The following is a 21,246-nucleotide window of genomic DNA, read 5'->3' as shown; positions in this document are numbered from 1 at the left end:
TTACTTTTAAAATGATGTGGAATATTTAACTATGTGGTACTTCTCTAATGTTTGAAGGCATTTTGCTTGCCAGGTGGTCTTGTACCAAAGAACAGATGATTACCACATATTTAATATGATTTTTCTTCATTTCATGTCCCTGGGGGCTGGGACTGGTGAGAAAAATCACAGACATCCTTTCTCTAACTTAACTTTAGCCCCAAAGTCCACCTTCCAGAAATTCTTGTCTTTGGATTATGTATTTTCTTCCCTAGTATGCCCTGCCAGTAGGCAAAGATACTGCCTTCCTAATTCTTAACTAGGAATCAGCTTTTCTTTGCTTATACTTTTCTCTGGATTTAGGAGGCCTGGTAATAGGAAGCGGTACTAATTATCTCACGTTCGCCTACCATGTCCTAAGAACCAAGGTCTAAGACTTCTGTGCTCTTTGAATTAGGAGCTGGATCTGCAAGGAGCCTGAAGTCTCCCCAGTGTGGCTCTCCCAGTTTCCAGCTGAAGGAGAGTGTTGCTCTCCCTCTGTAACATGGCCTTGCAGTCCTATGGACTGCTATTCTGTGTGCCCTAAGGACTGATCCTCACAGGTTCAGGGCACAGCCAAGAGTAGGGCAGCTCTTGTGGAGGTCATCAGAGTATCTCCAGGCTAACCAACCTGCGCCAACCTGATGATGACAATTAGGAAAGAAGATGAGAAACCATTCATTGATGTGCACCAATTCCAGATATATCTTGCACCACCTTGGGAGCAATCTCCTGAAAAGAATGACTGGATTCTTAGCAAGCAATGCTTAATAAATAAGCTTGTCTATCAGAAGTTTTGAGCTCGTCTTTGCACTTTGGGGGCCAATACCAGTTAATGGCCGTGGAAGTGAGAGGCTGAATCTTCTCCAGTTCCATGGAACTGGTCACTTCTGCATTTGATTCAGGTCTGAGGTTTCATGTGACATAAACCTGAACTTCCTTCTGGGGTATAAGAAATATGAAGGTTTGCCCTGCTTGGCCTCCCTAATCACACTGCAGGGGTAGACTAACTGTATGGAAAGCGGGACAGATCTGTTGCTGAATGGAGGTGAGAGGAAGGAAGTGGAGGAAAGCAGAGCGTATGGAGCAGAGGGTATATCAAATTTGCCCTGTGTCTGAAGGGGTGGAGGTGGAAGGTTAGCAGAGAGGGGAGAGATTCGTATTTGTTCTGGGATGTGCAATTAGAACAGGCAAGTTCAAGGAAGACTTCTAGCCACTTTACACTGGGGAGAATATGTGGTTTGCCTTTTCCCATGTTTGAAAAGCAAATTGGTTTTGCAGCCAGGCAGTCTGCTTTGTAATAACTTTTGGTTGGATGAAGAGAGCATATTTATTCTCTAGGGTTATGGAGTTTATGCTCTGGTCAGGAAGACAGAGTTTTGTTTTGGTTTTGGTTCAGTTTTTTACAAGTTAAGTGAAGAGTGATCCGAAGGAAAATACAGGGTATTGTGGGAGCCAGGTTTGGGGTCTCAGGGAAGATTTCAAGATTTAATCAGAGCTCTGGGGGATGAGTGGGAATGTCCTCCTACGGGAGGGGCAGGAGGAGCCGCCTGGACATGGATAGCACAGCCCAAGGAAGGCTCCAGGCAGAAGTGAAGGTGCCTCCTCTCAAAGGAAAGTTTCCAGTTAATTAGTGTTTTCTCAAGAGCTGGGAGTGGAGGGGTTAAGCTGTGGCATCTGTTAATAGAGTTATCTTGGCCCCAGGGCAGTAGAAAATCATTAAAAATGCCAGGACAATTCCATTTATTCAACATGTTAATGAGTGTCCACTAGTAGGTGGTAATATGCAGAGGATAATCTAAGGTCCCAGGATATTAGAATTCAACAAAGACAGACAACGTTCCAACTCTCATAGATTGTGGAGAAGGAAGTAAGAGAAGCAAGCCAGGAGATAAACACAGGAGGAGGTACCAGGAAGTGCTATGATGAAAACAGCACGGGGATGTGCTAGTGAGTGTCACAGAGCTGAGTGTGGACACTGCTTGGTGTGGGTCCCAGGCAGGGGAATCCTGTCCTGGGAGGTTGCTTCCAAGCTCAGACGTGAATGTCAAGAAATATCCAGCCGGCGCCGCGGCTCACTAGGCTAATCCTCCGCCTAGCGGCGCCGGCACACCGGGTTCTAGTCCCGGTTGGGGCGCCGGATTCTGTCCCGGTTGCCCCTCTTCCAGGCCAGCTCTCTGCTGTGGCCAGGGAGTGCAGTGGAGGATGGCCCAGGTGCTTGGGCCCTGCACCCCATGGGAGACCAGGAAAAGCACCTGGCTCCTGGCTCCTGGCTCCTGCCATCGGATCAGTGCGGTGCGCCGGCCGCAGCGCGCTGGCCGCGGCGGCCATTGGAGGGTGAACCAACGGCAAAGGAAGACCTTTCTCTCTGTCTCTCTCACTGTCCACTCTGCCTGTCAAAAAAAAAAAAAAAAAAAAAAAAAAAAAAAAAAAAAAGAAATATCCAGTCTTACAGTGGTCTTGGGGAGAGCTCTGGAGCTGAGGAAACGTTTCTGCATAGACCTGGATGCTGAACTAGCTGTAGGGACCCAAGGCACTCTCTAGAGTGAAGTGAGAGGACATGTGGTGGGAGCCTCTGGGACCTGCAGGCCATAGAGAGGAGTAGGGATTATCCTGGATGCCATGGGAGGGTTTGAAGCAGAAAGTGACCTGTTCTGATCCAACTCATAAACATAAACCTTGGGTACTTTGTGTACTGTAGATGGTGGAGGGCATGGGTGAAACTGAAGATCATTTGTGAGGCTCCTGTGGTTGTTTAGGTAGGGGATGACGTGAGGGAGAGTCATGGACCCAGAGGGGGTAGGATTTAGAGATTGGGCCAACAGGACTTCCCAGTGGTTATTTCCCAGTGGAGGTAGAATAGAGGGACCACATGTGACTCTGAGGTCATTGACTTGGGCTAATTGGTTAGTTTTGGTGCTGTTTACTGTGATCAGAGTATGGCATTGTGGTTAAGCTCCTGAGCTGTAGACTGGAGTGCTTGGAGTGCAATCTAGGGCCTTGCTCCCTCAGTAAAATAAGCTTATATTGGTACCTATCTGAAGGGTAGTGAGGATTTACTGAGGCAGTATTTGTAAAACATGCAGGACAGTGTCTAACACTAGGTGGTTAGGCAGTAGTTATTTACTGTTGTGAGAAAGCTGGAGAAACATGTCTGGAAGGGGAGGCCCAAGAATTCTGTTTCAGCACTCTGAGGTCTAACCTGTAATGGATAGACAGGTTTTGATACAATGAGGGCAATTCAAAGGAAAAGTTAAAGGCAGAGACATACATCTGGGAATCATCAGCATATACATATTGTGGGAAGCCACAGGACTCAGTAAGATTTCTCTGGTGGTTATTTAATAAATATAGATGATCATGGACACAATGACTTTCAAGAATGCAGTTAATTATCCTTTGTAGAAAACAATCAATCCTTTTATTTCCTTCTTTCTTTTCTTTTTAAAATATTTACTCAAAAGTCAGAGTTACAGAGAGAGAGAGAGAGATCTTCTATCCACTGGTTTACTCCCCAGATGGCCACAAGGCCAGAGCTAGGCAAAGGCGAAGCCAGGAGCTAGGAGCTATATCCAGGTCTCCCACTTGGGTGGCAGAGGCCCAAGCACTTGGGCCATCTTCTACCGCTTTTCCCAGGCCATTAGCAGAGCAGCCGGGACACAAACAGGCACCCATATGGGATGCTGGGAGTCACAGGTGATAATTTTACTCACTAGGCCACACCTGCTGACCCTCAATCCCTTTCTTAAGCAGGAGGTGTAAATCTGTCAAGCATATCATTTTGAGAGATTGTTTTCCCCAAACTCTTTTTTTCTTGGCTGCTGGGAGAAAGGGGAGGGTCTTAATCACATGTTAGGAGTCATAACAAAATCTGTTTTCTTCCTGACTTAATTAAGTCCCTGCTGTTAGTGCTCACAATGCCCATTCCAGGACAACAACTGCACCTCATATGAGGAGAACTTTGATGTCAGGAACTGATGAGCAGTGGTCGGGTTAGGGTGGGTAGAATTAGATTTCAAAGCACTAAAAAGAAGTTCAGCTGTCAGAGGATGTGTGTGATTCCCAGAGGCGGCACTTTGCATACTGATTAAGCAATCATGACCTATTTAGTTTGATTTATAATGAAAAGAAAATCTATGGTATGTTAGTGAAAACTCTTGGCGTATTTTTGTCTGCAGTAGGATTCAAATTGGAATAGGACCCAGTGAGTAGGAAAAATTACCTAGAAGCTTCAAATTATCTCCTTTATAGAAAGATTCCAGGACTACAGGAGCAGGTCATGGGATCATCTGTGTCCAGGGTTTGTTGTTGCTGGAGCTCTTGTCATAGATTTTTACATGGAGAGATTTGAAAGAATCTTAGAACACTCAAAAAAAAAGTCCCTCTCTTTTTTTTATTTTCTGTTGCATTTGCACTTCCAGGAAGCATTTAGGTGAAGAACCAGGAGTACTTGAATCTCTTCTGTAGGCAGAAGTAGCAATCAGGAAAAGCAGCTGCATGGTAGGTTGTTTGAGCTGACATGCTTTGTTGATTCAATGAGTATTCTGCTTTGCCAACTCATGAAATCCCCCCACTAATAAACCTCGCTGACTGAAGCCATAGGCCACATGGTGGGTCTACAGAGGGCAGAAGGTTATGGGATGGAATTTAAACTAGTCTGTATTTTTGAGAAGCTTAATAACTTCATCCTCTCTAACTTCAGCCTTTAAAAAGTCCTCAGTGCTTGAAATTGAAGTTTAGTTTATGATTTATTTGGTCTTTGATTTTGCACTTCTAAGACTTCAGGCCATTATGGTCGGGAATGATGAGTATCTCTTTTTTATGAGGAGCCTGTCAGAGCAATGTTGAGTTTGCAAGCGCTGATGAAGGGTATAGAGCTAATTTAAAAAGGTTGTGCACACCCAGCCTCACACTCGGATGCCTGTTCTTCCTATCTGTAGGCTTTCCTCTTACGACACTAGGCAGAGACATTTGTTCTCTAGATTTGGTGGTAAGTTTGTTCATGACATGGTTAGGGAGCTCTTGGAAGAAAATAATCCTTAATGTTTTTTGCATCTTTGGTGAAACTGCATGTGCAACCAGTAGAGGAGTGTTCCCTTTTAAATCCCATAACAGAAAAGACATTCGTGCTATGAAACATCTTCTTATAACAAGACTGTGGAATTTTTGTCTTCTAGTTGTGTATAGAAAAATGCATGAGCTCAAAATAGTTTAGAAGATGACGTGAATTCTCCTTTTGATTATTAACAGTGACTTTGAAGTTAGTAAGATGTGACAAGAGGACTGCATAAAACGTCAACAGAATACTTTTTAAAGTTATTATTTATTTTTTTAAATTCACTTGAAAAGCAGACAGAACAAGACAGAGACAGAGAGTTCCCATCCACTAGTTCACTCCCCAGATGCTCACAATAGCTGGCTCTGGGCCAGGTGGAAGCCAGAAGCCTGGAACTTGGTCCAGATCTCCCATGGGAGTGGTAGGGACCCACCTATCTGAGGCATCACCTGCCAATTTCTGGGGTGTGCATTAGTAGGAATTCATCTAGGCACTCTGATGTGGGATACGGGTGTCCCAGGTGGTGTCTATATCACTTAGCAAACGCCTGCCCCAGAGTAGTTTTTCTTTGGTTGCAGAGCCCCTTACCCTACACTACTGAAAGTTGCCTGTCAGTGTGCTAACCTGTCCTGGCCAGGAAATGCTGCCCATTGTAGTCACACTGGTAATGAAAAAAAAAGTCTCCTAGTTAATAGGAGGCCTCGGTTGTTCTCCAGAGCCAGGAACTTCACACTGGAAATGCCTGACTGCACCTGTAGCTGAAGTCTGGGAATCGAGCTGGACAGGACTTGTGTTTTCCTCCTTTGGATCCTGCTCTGGTTTCCTCAGGCATTGGACAAACATTGAGAATGAAGTAGATGTGACCCTCGGGAAGTTTAGGAGGTGTCAGAGAAAGACATTTTCAAAGAGCTGTGCAAAGAAGATTGGGGGAACACAGAGAAGAGGCACAGAACACAGATGTCTTTTTTAAAAAAATAATTTGTTATTTGAGTGAGAGAGAGAGAGAGACAGAGAGTTCCTATCCTCTGGTTCAGTCATAAAATGCCTGTACAGTCTGGGCAGGGCCCAGCTAGAGCTGGAGCCAGGAACTCAATCCAGGTCTCCCCTATGACTGGCAGGGACCCATGTACTTAAGCCATCACCTGGGGCCTCCCAAGGGTATGCATGAACAGAAAGCTGGAATTGGGAGCAGAACCAGAACTTGAACCCAGGAACTCCAATATGGAATGTGCGTCTCTTAACTGCTAAGGCTAAATGCCTGCCCCAGAACACAGACTCCTTAAGTAATACCCCCAACTTGTCTGATGCACAATTGACATAAGTATATGTTACTATTTCTGCTTTTACTCAAGGAGAACTTATTATAACTCTGCTTTATGAAGTATGCAAGTTAGCAGTGCTGTAATCTATATTTAGCTTAAAATAAGAGATACTAATAATCTAAAATTCTAAACACTATTTCCATATAAATTACAAGGTTATCAGTCCAATCAGAAGATTAGTATTTAAGTTGTTTATTATTACTTGAATATTGTTGAACATAGTTATCTATGTTATCGCTGAAAAATGATTTTGCCTATCGGCAGTACTAACTGGAATCAAATTGAGTCAAATTTCATGGCATTAAAAAGAGAGTAAAATGCAAATACATCAACTTCTTTAGAGCTTATCAGTGGGCTGATAGGAGAATTTATTTTCAAGACTTAAGCTCCTGGTTTCTGGATGGCGATGCACATTACTAATTCAATTTTAAGATCGAGTTCAATCAAGTTGCAGCATCAGGTTACAGGGTCTGTGCAGTGAATAACTATGATGTGAGTGGTGCTCCTTGGTGCATTTTTGTTTGTTTGTTTAAAGATTTATCTATTTATTTGAAAGGCAGAGTTTCAGAGAGGCAGAGGCAGAGAGAGAGAAAGAAGTCTCCCATTTGCTGGTTCACTCCCCAAATGACCACAATGGGCAGAGCTGGGCTGTTTCGAAGCTAGGAACCAGGAGCTTCTTCCAGGTCTCCTCAATGGGTGCAGGGGCCCAAGCACTAGGTCATCTTCTACTGCTTTCCCAGGCCATAGCAGAGAGCTGGGTTGGAAGTAGAACAGCCGGGACTCGAACCGGCACCCATATGGGTGCCGGCACTGCAGGCAGTGGCTTTACCTCTAAGCCACAGCGTTGGCCCCTCCTTGGAGCTTTTAAGTACTCTGAGCCTGGGGTCCTATTTCCCATGGGGGCCCTGTTTGTTTTCTTTTTGTAATTAATTTTCCCACATAGAAACCTCTCTCATTGTAACATGAGTATATTTTTTAAACCTATGCAAAAACTTTTTCCTTTTACTATCACAAGTTACGTAAAAGTTTCCCCATCCTATAGGTAGTCCTATAGAGCTCTCCTTCCTGTTTTTATGCTCAAAATTGCAGGACAGATTTTTGTCTTGTTCTGCTTTGACTTGTATAATCTCCTGCCAGGTTATCTGTTCTCGATGGGTAATCTAGCATTCTCTCTGTTCCTGTGGCCCAGTTCAGTCACAGAAGACTGTTCTTTTTGACATCGTCCATTCGTTCATCGTGTGCTCCCTGAGTTTTTCCCTGTATGCCTCTCTGCCAGGTACTAGGGACACAAAGATGAAAAACTTCCCTGCCCTCAAGTAGGCGCAGTCTACTGGAGACACGGGCTCGTGCACAAATCTCACAGCGTGTTCGTAAAGCCATTTTGAGGGTGCGTGTTGTGGCTTAGTGGGTTAAGCCCTCATTTCAGAAAACAGCATCCCACAAGAGTCCCTGTCCAAGTCCTGGTCACTTCACTTCTTACTCAGTTTCCTTAATGCATCCTGGGGTGGCTCAAGTGTGTGGGCCATTTGGAGAGTAAACCAGCACGTGGATCTGTCTCTCTCTCTCTCGCCCCTTCAAGTAGATGAAAAAGTAAACTTTTTTTTTAAACTATTTTTAAAAAGGCACCATATTTATATTTTGTTCCCTTATTATTCCCAGCAATAAATATTTAGAATATGTTAAGCAAGTAGTTATATTTTGCCTTTCCTGCTTAGTTTTACGCACATTAACAGTATAAGTTATTTCCCTTCATAGACTACATTTCTGAATTTATGTGTTACATCAGTGGCTGGTGCTTTCATTGACAAGCCTCTTTTTGTGGAATTATCTGCTCCCTTTAGCCTCTCTTTCTCTACTCTCTGTGCGGTCAGTGATTTGTGCTGGCAGACCTGCACATTGAGCTCTGTCTTTGCAAACGTAGGCTCCTCCTGAATTCAGGTCAGTGGTCTTTCTCGCTGCTGAACAGCAGTCAGCCTCATCCTGCCAAACAGGGTGCAAACAATTCCTTCTGTGGATCCTCTTCTTCCTGGAGGAAAGGGGATTTTCACCATAAGCACAGGGAAAGATGAATGTCTTACGGGAGATCATGAAATGGAAACTGCGATGCTTACTGTGGGTCTGTTCTGTTCTAGCTACAAGAAGACACACGAAACCCTGAGTCACGCAGGGCAGAAGGCAACTGCAGCTTTCAGCAACGTAGGGACGGCCATCAGCAAGAAATTCGGAGACATGAGGTACTGGGGGGCAGATCCTTGGGAGCCGGGCCAAAGGAGCGCTTTCTGTTGGCTGTTCTTGACATTTTAAAAGATGTCCACAGATAAATATGTTAGATGACTGATACACTTATGGATGACCAACATACACTTTTATATTGGGACATTTCTGCTTTGAGGATCAGCTTAGGGGACCTGGTCTCAGTGGCACCCTTTCCACTGGGACCTGAACCAGGAAAAATGGCGGATAGAGGGTAGTGAGGAGGGACTGCAAAAGAATGCAGCACATGATGTGATTTGCTAATCCTAATTTAAAGGATAAATTAAACTATATGTTCAGTGGAATGTGCCAGGTTACACTTTCGTATATATCCATGTAGTGTATCTTTTTCCACGCTAAATCCGTACATACAAGTTATATTTTTTTTATTCCAAAAGAAGCCATATGGTGTATACTTCCGGTGTTTTTCTTTCTTAGCAAGATACTGTTTAAATATTAATAAATATTTATTACGCTTTCATTTTTAATGGCTATTATCATCCATTGCTTAGCTATAGCAAGACTTTTAAATGAGTACTCTTGCATATTTTTATTATTTTCAGTATTCCACTATTATATAACACTAGGTTGGTCATCAAGGTAGGTTTTCAACTGAAAACCAAGTGTCCTCATAGTAGTTATCAGAAAATATGTGTCAAATGGGCCATTTATTTCATTATTTATTTCATTTATTTCATTATTTATTATGAGAGTTATCACTCTCATAATTTTTGTTTAAATACCTATCATAGTTTATTCCAAATTTGACTGATAGGCTGAATCAAATTTCTTTAGGAATCACTTTCATTTTTCTTTCTAGATCAGGCTCATCTAAAAAAATTTTTGAAGCAAATTTTCAATGTCTTTTTTAAAAATTTATAATCACTATACTTACTTCACTGGATTTTTAAATTCTTACATACTTTATTATCCTGTGACTTTGCCAACTAAAGGTAAATTTTTATGTTTGTGCTTAAATTATTTTTTCATCTTCAAAATTTGCTGGATTTTGCCAGTGTTCATGCACTATCTTACCAACTAGGCATTCATGAGGCTGGAGTTTAAAAAAGACCTTGGCAAAAACCTGAGTCCATTGTTTTTCTTTATTTTTACAAATAATATACTATCAAAAAGCAATATAAATTCCTCAGAGGCAGCATATGATAAACAGATAAATCTTCTAGATTATTAATTACTCCTAATGTTATTACAAATAAAATTTGAAGTCAATTTAGTGACATTAAAACATTTATCTTTTAAAGGCAGGAAAGATCCTATTACCTCTTATACCCAAGAAAATAGCTTTTGCGGTGTTTGTGAGAATTGTTCTCTGCATACTTGTCAGAGTCTTTTCACTTGAACACTGGGGCCTCAGCATCACACTGCCTGAAGTTTGCTTAAAATGCATCTTCACAGAATGCACTTCTCAGAGGTGGTGCCTCAGTAGGGCTTGGGGTGGATCAACGTTTGTAACAAGTTCCCAGGTGAGCTGGCTTCAGGTGGCCGGGTTATGAGGAGGATCAGTGCATCTTAACTCACCGTACCTGGCTGTTCTCACATCTAAAATGAGGGATAGGAATAGTACCACTGAGTTGTTATAAAAGCAGCAGAACAGAGTCTTGCTTGTATTATACACCCAATAAGTGCTAGTTTTTATCTTTATTCAGTGGTGAGTTGAGTTACAAGGTGACCCTACATAACGGAAATTAGAAGGAGTCCATTAGCAGGAGCTCACTGTATTTCTTAAAGGCTCCACTCATTGTTAAATAGTGAAGAATGACGACTCTGGCACAAATGTGAAATGGTGAGCTATTCATGTTCATACACTGACTGGGAATACTATCAAGGTTGCATTGATTGCTTTTCCTCCTGCTTCAATATGGATGTGTTTTAGCACACTGGATAACCTATTTCCAAATAACCAAGAGTTCCATACATTTTGTTAATCATTGTTTCATATAGAGGATAACACTTTCATTGTAAACTGGCTGGAAATATTTGAAAATGTAGCCCATGTTACTAGAGATTCAAATATAATCCTAAAATACTTTGTAGAAATTGAAGGCCTCATAGTTATATTTTTATGTAACATTTTATATTTTTATATTCTTTCAAACCATAATTGGCCTACCAAAAAGGATAACTCCCTGTGAAAACAAGTTTTTCAAATAGTTTTTAGTTTTGAATTATGCAACTAATACACATAAGAATCATCTTAAAGTTGATTAAGTTTAACTTAATAAAGACTTTTAAATGAAAAAATAGTTTGATTTTTTTCAAATGAATATGATAGTTTATATAATGATGGTGGGGAAATGTCAAAATTTTTATCACAGGCATTTTGCTTTAATTCCCCCTTCAGTTAAAAGTATCACATTAGTCTATATTTTTTGTTAGTTGCATTATAAAATTATTTTGTGCAATCTGGGAACAAATTTCTGAATTTATTCAAAAAGATTGCCAGCAAAATTTAAGTATTTCCAAAAAAAATCTCCCAGTTTTTCTTTTGAAAAATTCCGAATTAATAATCAGAGATTTTGAAAACTTACAATTTGGTCCTTTTAAAATGGAATGAAAGCACAATGTTAGGCTTTATTTTATATGTTTTGTAAAAATAAGTTATATTTCTGGATCCAAGTAAGAGTCTCATTTTAACCTGAAGTGACGTCACCTTGGCCCAGTCATGGGACCCTCCCCTCTCAATCTGTTCATCTGTAAAATCATGTTACTATTAGCCTAACCAAACATTTCCTGTGAAATTAAAATGAGACCACACTTAGGAAGGTAACTCTGAAGAAATCCAAGCTTTTTGGAGTTGTTTTCATTATAATACTGGCATCTTCTTGGAACTTCTCAATGAATTTGTTCAAACTGTGACCGCATGGGGATGGAATGTTTGGAGGAGGCATTTAATTTAATTTTATTAGAGAATCCAACCATTGCTGTGTATCCATGGGAATAGCAGAAGCCAAACAATTGGGTAAAATCATCTGTAACACACATGGAAAAGCCAATACAATTGTCCCTTATATCCATGGGGGATTGGTTCCAGGACCCCCACAGAGCCCAAAATCCATGGATGCAAAAGTGTTTGCGTATAATCTGAGTATTTCTTCCCATATGCTTTAAATCATCTTATAATATCCAGTACAATATAAATACTGTAAACATATCATCATATCCGTTGTTTAGGGAATAATGACAAGTCTGCACATGCTCAGTACAGAGACAATTTCCCTTCCCTCAAATATTTTTGATAGTCCATTGATTGAAGCCATGGATACAGAGTATCTGACTGTATACTCAGGAAGGAGTGGTGAATGGAGTTACCTAATCTTTGCTTTTGGGCTCTTGAATGAGGGGACAAGGACAGTGTGATCATTTCTTTGCATCCTATCTGCTAACCATGGCCCTCCTCTTCTCTATTGTGCTGCCTGGCTACAGATCTCACTCCATTGGGTAAGCACCACATGGTGGGTGGGGGTGGGTGGGCTCTGCCAGACGCCTGGCAGCTCCCTGGCTTCCCAGAGTCCTCTGTTTCTTTTGCACTGTGCCACAATGGAACAAGCTAGATTGTTTTCAAAACCAGGAAAATACGGACTACAGGACACTAATGCATTCGAATTTGTTTAAGCATGTATTTATCTCATCTCTGAATCACACCGATTTCACTTGCTGAGCAATCTCCTGGAAGTCTCTTTTTCTGCATCACTTCTTTCTGTGTTGGCAGAGGTCCATAGAATTCAAAGAATAATAAAAAGGGAAAGTAGAAATTGAGAATTGTATATTTTTGTAAAATGTACAGAAAGGAGAGAAACAGAAAACTATTTTTTCTAGATTATTTTGTTTCTCTGAATTTCTCATAACTTACTTGTGTTGATGTTTCACCTTCAACTTTCTGTATATTCTAGGAAAGCACCTGTGTTAAGATGCTTGCAACTGTCAGTCCCAGGCCCCTGAATTAAGCCTTTTATCAAAAAGAATCTTGTTATAAACTTTTAAAATATTGTTTCCTAATATTTAAGGAGATGAACAGGTTGGAAATGCTGCTGAATTTCTTTGAGAGATACTTTTTAAATTAACTTCTGGGGAACTATTTTGCCTGTAGTTTCTGTATGGAGTGCCTTGGATAAGAATATAAGCATTTCCCGAATTTGTCTTTTTCTTTTTGCATTCTAGTCAAGTGCTGTCCCCAGTAACAACCCTAGCAGATATTGTCAGGGGAGGGTGACAGATTTGAAACATGATCTGTTTGATTCTCGGGAGAAAGGAAAGGAGCGACCCTGTTGAGAAGTGGGATAGGGGCGCCAGCCTCAGCCAAGGGAAGTGGACCTCGGTTTCCTTCTTCTCTCTGCCCAGCATTATTTCTGAGTAGAATTCAATAGAAAATGACAGACAAGCAATCAGAGAAGATGAATCAGCTATTATAAAAAATTAAGTGGAGGAGAAAGCTCCCAGGAATGTGTATATTTGTCTGAGATCTTGACAGTTAAATCAAAAGGGAGGTATAAGTCCCTGCTTTTGCCTGCAACTATGTGAGTGGTGTTTGCTAGCATGGGCCTCTTTGAATGTATTTTGCTAACTCTGTGCATTCCTCTGGACAGTTTCTCTGCAGTGCAATGATTAGCTTCTACCTGCCTACCTCTACTGCCTAAGTATTGCTCTTTGCTGTGTACTGTGTTCCTGAGCAGGAGAAGGACCCAGGCTGGGTCTGGAGAGGATGCCCATGGGCTACTGGGTTGACCTGGGGGATACCAGCCAGTCTCAGCTTGCCTAACCTAGGCAGCCTACAGGAAAGAAGCTATTATGCAACAGTAGACCATCAACTCGTATATCCTGGGAAGCTGACCGTGGCCCATAAGACCCAACGACAACAAATATCATCTTGGTTGGGTGGGCAGGGAATATTTCAGATATTTGAAAAGCTGTTGTAGAACTGTTAACAGGGAGTCTCTCATGTACTTACTTTGTGTTATCTTTTTTTTTTTCCTTTAATCTACCTTTGCCCTGAAGGTACTCCATTCGCCATTCCATAAGTATGCCTGCTATGAGGTAAAGTGTGTAAAATATTTTCCATCATGTTAATGCAGAATGTGTATAGATTGATATTTGTTCCCCTTCCATTCTTTACATGAAAGAGAATTCCCACTTTGGGTCTCATTTTTAATTGCTCATAGTCTTCAGGAGGAAAAGCTGAGTATCTGTGGAAGTTTAGTGTAAAGGGCTTGGCCCTTTGACCATACCCAGCCTTCTCTGTGTAGTCTGAGACAAAAGGTGTCACTTACTTCTGTCTTCATCCTCTCATCTGAAAATTGCAGGAAATAAAACTACCTCGTGTAGTGGTAATTATAAGGCAAAACCAAAATAGCCTATGTAAAATCTTTAGCACAGGGCCTAGAACATTCTGAGTATGTCTGCAAAGGTGAAAATGCATTCCTTATTTTAGCAGACTTAAATGCAAGCCAGGGAGAAAGTTTAAGTGGCAGGGTAGAAGACCGCTAGATCTAAGGTTCCAGAAAGCATTTCGTTAGGATGTTTATGCAAGATATATATTGAGGTGAAATGTCTGTTAAACAATAAAATGTCATTAAGATCACTGGCTGGATAAACACTTGTGAGAAAATGTTCTTAGCCTCAAGTCTGCTTGGCTTGGTGATAACAATCAGAGAGAATCAAGCTGGTTGTAATAGAACCTGGGAGAATAAATGTGAGCTTAGGAATCAGAAGAGGCAGGTTGCAGCTCAGCTGTGCCATGGGTTAGCTTTGCAGACTTGGGAAAGTCACCCCAGTGGTATCAGTTTCGTCACATTTAAGACAAGGAAGTAGGAACAGACTTGCTGCTCATTGCAGGTGCTCCTGGAACCCTAGAGCTGCCTAGGCTTCCACTGATAAGGGAAGGAGATCAAGCCTTGGACCTTCCCCCACTTCCATCAGAAATGGTGTTACAAATGCCTCTTCTACTGCTTTATAGTGCACAGTGTGGATGGACTGCATTATAAAGGGGTTCAGTTATTCTAAAGAGTTTGGGACCATGGAAGCCAAATTCTTTCTAGAGTAATTTGTTGTGCTAAAAGTTTGTTGTAAATAATATTATTAAATGTAATTAAGTAGTTTTCTCTCTGTTCTCCAGCATGCACTCTAGGGCTATTTAATTAAAAGAATGATCTATTCTGTCAAATTGTCTCTTCTACTCTGGGTTTCTGTGGTTAATTGGTTGACTTAGAAATTTAGCCACAGTGTTTACTTTTCTGTATTTGGTGGTAAATAAGGAGCATAGATACAAGGCTGCTTTGATCATCTTGGAACGACTGTCCCTAGCATAAGAACACCCAATTAAGTAGTGCTGTCTGAGATCCTGAGCTCCTTACTTGTCATGTGTTAGGTCTGATTTCCAAAGAAGGCTTGCAAAAGATCAACATAGTTTTGCTCTGTGAAGCAGGAATTCATTTATTGACTTATGGATCAAATGCAATCCCCATGAGCACATTGAAATTAACTTTGAAAAAATGATTTTATTTATCTAACATATATACCTATGAACCATCAGGCTTAACTGTCTGCCCACCATGTGCCTGGGCAACTGATGGCTGAGGCTGTCATGTGAGCAGGCTCAGCCAATAAAACTTGCAGTGGAAGTGAAGGGTCAGTAAGTATATTCTTTTCATGCAAGTGTAATTTGACTGGTATTTCATCACAAAATGGCAGTATTATGAAGGTCTTCTTACAGGAATTTGACTCACATCTGGATCATAGACAAAGTTGAATGCCATTGCCTGGTTCTCTGAACTCACCATTGTTAGTCCATGAAACCTGAATGTTCCAGGTACATTTCTGACAAGGTAGAGCATCAGAGTTTAAAGAGACAATCTCCCCAAAAGCCAGATCAAAAATGTAGTCTCCCTGTTTGTTCTTTCTGATGGTAGTAGTGCCATGTTTCATCCCATACCATTCAGTGAAATCCATATTATATAGTCATTATCCCTTATGAAGCTTCACCAGGCCCTTCCTCTTATAATTTGCTTTTTCTGCACTCAAGACAGAGCAAGCAGCTATGAAACAGAGTAACATTTAGTTGGTGTTATTTGAGCTGAAAATGATGGCAGTCATTGCTTCTGAAAGCTGACATGAATACAAGATTGCAGATACATCTTTACTTCTGTTTCTGGTCCTTTAGTTGGACTTGGTAATATCACGTTTAATGACAACGATGTCATTGGATTGTAATGTCATTTGGCCATATCCACTGTAGGGAACCAGAAAGCACCACATGAACTATCTACACTCAAAGCCGACAGATAGTATACAGACTGTTTACACAATAAATGAACTGCAAACAAAATGCCAGTACGCTGTGAAGGTTCTCTCTGGGGAGAGCACAGATAGGTTTATCTTTTTTGAAAAGAAAAGTAACGTGTTTGTAACACCATTTTGATCAGGCACCAGATAGGTAATGGGTATATTTCAACTTAAAATAGTGAAGGCATTAACTTCAGAAATACCACATCATGAAAGTTGTCAAAATGATTTCTTTTTAAGGTATGGAAAGAAGAAAACTTGTGAACATTTTATTTTTCCTTGTGGTGTTTCAGTCTTATCTTAGATTCACTGAGTCAATCAACTTTAAAGTTTCAAGTAAGAAAATTCAAATGTGGTATTCTTTAGACAGAAACTGAGTCAGAAAGTAGAATATTGTGACGGAAATGATTAATTGGTAAGTGACAGATTGAGCTATTACTTCTCTGGCATGTTGGAAATAATTTACAGTGCACTGTGGAATTATTATAGTTGTATAATTGCCAAATGCTATATTATTTGTTCCTCAGTCGAGTATCTGATTGTTTTGCTTAGAAAAATTCCACATGAGGTTATGGTTTCTGGACCTACCTAGCTGAAGTGAAATGTATTTTAAAAGACAGTTGTCGTAGGTGGCAAAGTGACAGCTAGCTCTGGTGCAGAGGCAATGTTTATAAACAAGAGCAGAAAACCAAACAACACGGTTGCTAAGATAGCTAGGTCTTTGGAGCTGACCTCTCTTTTCTTGTTATTTTAGGAATTCTCCTACTTTCAAATCATTTGAGGAGAGGGTTGAGACAACTGTCACAAGCCTTAAGGTACAGATGAAGTGAATTTTGTGTGATTGGGTCCACTGAACCAGGACAGGGTAGCCAATTGTTGCATAAGTTTGCAAGGCAAGGCAGGACCACCAGCATTCAGTGCAGCCAAGAAGGCAGCTGGGCATGAAGTCAGATCATTTCATGCATATATCAATCTATAAAAAACCAGAGTTGAATCGTGTGCCCTTAGGGTTGTTGTATAAACCATAAAGAGAGTGAGAGGCCCTGTTGTAGATTCTTGATAGAATATTTAGGATCAAAACAAAAAGCTCAAAAACCCTAGGAATCAGTGTCTTGATCTTTGGTTTTCAGCCATAGGCATTCCAAGAAGGATGGATTCTGTTGCTTGTTAGTCAAGTTCTGACATAGGAGAAGTTGTACTTTTTAGGTTGTCTTTAGAAGAAGGAGATATGAAGAAGCGAAAGAAGAATAAAGAGCAACCTATTTTCCTTTGCTTTTAGGAAACTGGTAAGCTCATAGCGTATGGTGTAAGTGTTTGATCCACACTCTGAGCTGCTCCCTTTTCTCACCTCACCGGGATGGAAGGTATAGAGTCTGTCTCTTCCTTCAGATACGCACGAAACTAACTCAGCCCAGAGGACACTATCCTGTGTCAAGACTTCCTGAAAGTGGATTCTGTGCTCATCTGATAGCCCGTAGGCTTAGCAAGACTCACACCCCACAAATCTCCTATCTCATGACCAGTGTCTAATTTCTCTTTTTCTGCCTGCCCAGGCAATGGAGCATAGCTGATAACCATGCTTTGTGTTTGCTTCCCCTTCCTCAGGAGTGACAAATTCCTCATTTCTTTGTTCTTCTCAAGAATAAATAACAGATACAAAGGTATTTCAAAAAGTTCATGGAAAATGGAGTTTAAAAATAAGCTTATTTTGGTGTAATACATTTTGAAATCTATGCATTCATGGGATATTCAAAATTTTGTGGAAAATGTGTATTATGGAAAAAATGCATGGACTTCAATATTTTTGCACCAAAATAAACTTATCTTTGAATTCCCTTTCCTGTAAATTTTTGAATTCCTCTCACTGATTAACCCTTCTTTATACCCCTTATTTTCTGCGAAGATTGCTTTTGTGTACTAACTCTTCCCCCAGATTCCCATATCATTCTTGGGTCATGGATCGTGAGGTTATTTTCTGACTCATGAATCAGTAGGAGTTAGTGGAATGCCTGCCAGGTCTCCACGGTGTGCTTCCGTCTGCAGTCCTTCTGCAAGCTTGGTTGTTCTAATGCCACTGACAGAGACTGACGTCCATGTTTATTTTCTTTGAGAATTGTTCAGCTGTGAAGAGAAGCCCACTCCTGCCATCTCCTCACATGGCTGTCATGTACCATGTGGCACTTCTGCCAAACCTGTTGCTCTTTATACCAAATCTGTAGTTTGAATTTCCATGAGACAGTTTCTAATATATCATAGTCTAATAATATTTATCCCTGCCCACATCCTTCCAATTGATTACTTATGTCACCTCAGCTGATACCACCTGTATGGTCAATATGCATCCTTTCTATTTCATCCAAAATGTACAAATAAGCAGGCGTGGAACCAGTGGTCATGAAGGTGCATTTGGCATATTCAACCATGTTCCAGTGAATCATGATAACTGCATAGTCAAGTGGATCATACTTTTATTTTACCTCCTTTCGAATGAATGCATTCCATGGCCTGAATCTAAACTCTTTTAAAAAGGGACACAATATGTTCTGTTTTATATTTCTTTGTGTTCTGTCAACCAGCTATTTTATTATGAAAAAAGAGGAAGCCCAACCGGATAATTCGAATGAAATTTTCTGCCAAAAGCAAGTATAGTTTTGGCAACAGTGACACATTCTTGAATAGGAAGTCATTATGAAAGAAAGGGTCCAGCAGAGGTTTATTGTGCACATCTTGTCTTCAGCAGGTGAAGTCATTAAATTTATGATTGGGATGAGTGTTTGCCCAGTGGTTAAGTTGCCATTTAGGATACCCAGTTAGGAAGTCTGTGTCCCATATTGGAGTTCCTGGGTTTAATTCCTAGCTCCAACTCTTGATTCCAGCTTCTATTAATGTGGACCCTGGGAACAACAGTGATGCTCAAATAGTTGAGACCTGGATTGAGTGCCTGGTTCTTGGCTTCTGTCCAATCCAAGCCATTGTGGCATTTGGGTAGTGAACCAACAATTGGTAGTTTGTTCTCTCTCTCAAATAAATTTTAATTTTAAAAATCCACATAATTAAGAACCTCCTTTGTCCCATCCCTGGTTTGCCAAATTGATTTCTTTCAAAGCAGTTCCTTCCTCCTTTTTTTACTATTCTGATGCAAGAATATCAAGAAGTAGGAGAGAAGAATGAAACAAAGCCCAAAAGGAAATATCAGTAATCAGTATTCATGATTCAATACTGCCTGTGACTTCTGTGAAACATAAGCCGAAGAAAATGTGAATGGAAATTTTTAAAAACAGGAAAATGGAACTATTAATAGAGTAGATTACATTAAATTCATCTTATTTATGGCTCTCAGCAAAGAAATAAGCATTTCTTTGAATAATCACAGTTGAAGGCATCTCCCCCACACTCTACCCCTTCCCAGTGCTGAGGGAACACAGTGGAAGAATCAGTGCTGTGTGCCAGACGTCCACAAACCTATAGGCTACACCCAACTAGTCACCTGCTCTTGAATGACCTTTAAGCTAAGGATGGTTTTACACTTTTTAATGGTTGAAGAAAATCAAAATATTTCGTGACATGTGAAAATTGAATTGCACGGTAGTGTGATTTATTAGACCACATATAAGGTCATGCTTGCTCACTTACACAGCGTCCACCCCGCTTTCCACAGCAGCTGATCTGAGTATGTGTGACAGACTCTATGTGGCTCCCAAGCAATGTGGGGGGAAAAATTAGTTTAGTAATTGAATTTAAGAGACAGAGAGGGGTATTTTAGTGACTATTGGAAAATAAAGTGTTTTCTCTTTTACAACGATGGGGCTGCCTACTGAAGTCTGCAGAAGTGCAGGTCCGGCAGCTGGATCCTGTCCTAGCGTTGTTCATGTGCCTGTGAGCAGTCACTTCGATGTGGATATCAGTTCTCTGATTTCACCGTTACCTATTTCATAGCTTACTTTTCCACAGTGTTTTTCCACATTGGTTAGAAGTGGTTGAGGGAAGACCAGTGGCATTGATAAGACTTGCATGAAACATTTTGGACCATTCAATTTTCTTCTGAAAGGCTTAAAAAAGATTGATAGATTGTTTGATTGATTTGAGAGGAAGAGAGATCTTTCATCCACTGGTTCGCTTCCCAACTGCCCACAACAGTCCAAGATAGGCCAGACTACACTGAGGTCTCCCACATGAGTGGCAGAACCCCAAGTACTGGGGCCATCATGAACTAGCTCCGATGTGCATTAAGAGGAAGGTAGATTGGAAGCAGAGCAAGTGGGACTCGAGTCAGGCACACTCGTATGGGGTTCTGACATCCCAAGCTTTGGCATAACCTGCTGTACCACAACACCTTGTCTCTGAAGGGCTTTGTTAGGGAAATTTTTAAAACATTTAACCATATATATTTTTAAATTGATTTGAGAGGCAAAGAGACAGAGAGGGAGAAAGAGAGAGATTGGTTTACTCCCCAGATATCCACAACAGCCAGGCCTGGACCACCCTGAAGCTGGGAGCCAGGAACTTAATCTTGGTCTGCTATCACTGCTGCCTTTTAGAGTTCTCATTACCAGAAAGCTGGAATTGAGAACAGAGCTGACACTCAACCCCAGTCACTCTGATAGGCCATGTGGGCACCCAAATGGCATCTAAACTGCTGTGTCTAATGCATACCCCTTCTTTCACCTATTGACATCATTTCATTACTTTTTAAGCATTTGTATTTGAAAAGACAAACACTTGGGGTCGTCATGGTGGCATAGTGGGTAAAGCCACTGCCTGCGAAGCTGGCATTCCAAATGGGCATCAGTTGTAATCCCAGCCTCTCCATTTCCAAGCCAGCTCCCTGTTAATGCACCTGGGAAAGCAGAAAAAGATGGGCCCCTGCATTCACATAGAAAACCCAGATAAAGCCCCTGGTCCTGGCCTAGCCTTGGCCATTGCAACCATTTGGAGAGTGAACACGTGGGTGGAAGATCTCTCTCTGACTCTCCTCCTCTCTGTCTTTCAAATAAATAAAAATTTTAAAAGAAAACCTATGTGATAACCTTTTATTTATTAAAAAAAGAAAAAACACTTAAAACCATGCATAAACCAATGCATAGCATATTGAGTTATTAGAACAATATCCCCTTAACCATATTTATAAATTATAAGTGGACTTCTTAGTGTTTCTAATCTTTGTTAATAGCAAGAACCCAAAGAGAGCCTCAAAAAACGTTCTAACATTGCCTTGTAAGAGATGTTACTGAAGGGAACTGCCTAGAAACATTGAAACTAGCAGTACTTCAGACTTGATCCAACCCCAACCCTCAAAGCAGG

At 40.9% G+C, this 21,246-nt stretch overlaps 2 protein-coding genes across 23 annotated transcripts in view; one reads left to right on the top strand and one right to left on the bottom strand.

Moving 5' to 3' along the window:
- Positions 1 to 21,246, top strand: part of TPD52L1 (TPD52 like 1) — a 96,996-nt gene that overhangs the window by 74,594 nt on the left and 1,156 nt on the right. For 2 of the 22 annotated variants that reach the window (XR_011388538.2, XR_016234497.1), the window contains exons 4-7: positions 8,529 to 8,630; positions 13,663 to 13,701; positions 16,700 to 16,760; positions 17,551 to 17,606. Coding sequence is in view for 17 of the 22 variants with exons in the window: in XM_070073632.2 (XP_069929733.1) it covers positions 8,529 to 8,630; positions 12,094 to 12,108; positions 13,663 to 13,701; positions 16,700 to 16,760; positions 17,152 to 17,196 (262 nt within the window). In the remaining 5 variants the exon portion in view is untranslated. Of the gene's footprint in view, positions 1 to 8,528; positions 8,631 to 12,093; positions 12,109 to 13,662; positions 13,702 to 16,699; positions 16,761 to 17,151; positions 17,310 to 17,550; positions 17,607 to 21,246 lie in introns of those variants that run through there. The other 20 variants (XM_008263458.5, XM_089333699.1, XM_008263459.5 and 17 more) reach the window with 17 other exon arrangements.
- Positions 5,326 to 21,246, bottom strand: part of HDDC2 (HD domain containing 2) — a 47,952-nt gene continuing 32,031 nt past the window's right edge. Inside the window, exon 6 of the mRNA XM_089333703.1 lies at positions 5,326 to 8,422. Coding sequence (XP_089189829.1) covers positions 8,331 to 8,422 — 92 coding nt within the window. The 3' untranslated portion in view covers positions 5,326 to 8,330. The remainder of the gene's footprint in view (positions 8,423 to 21,246) is intronic.

The sequence above is a fragment of the Oryctolagus cuniculus genome, chromosome 5, assembly GCF_051225735.1.
Source record: "Oryctolagus cuniculus isolate XC-2025 breed Fujian yellow rabbit chromosome 5, ASM5122573v1, whole genome shotgun sequence".
Classification (NCBI taxonomy): Eukaryota; Metazoa; Chordata; class Mammalia; order Lagomorpha; family Leporidae; genus Oryctolagus; species Oryctolagus cuniculus.
Note: the sequence above shows the minus strand (reverse complement) of the source record. Positions and strands in the feature narration are given on the sequence as shown.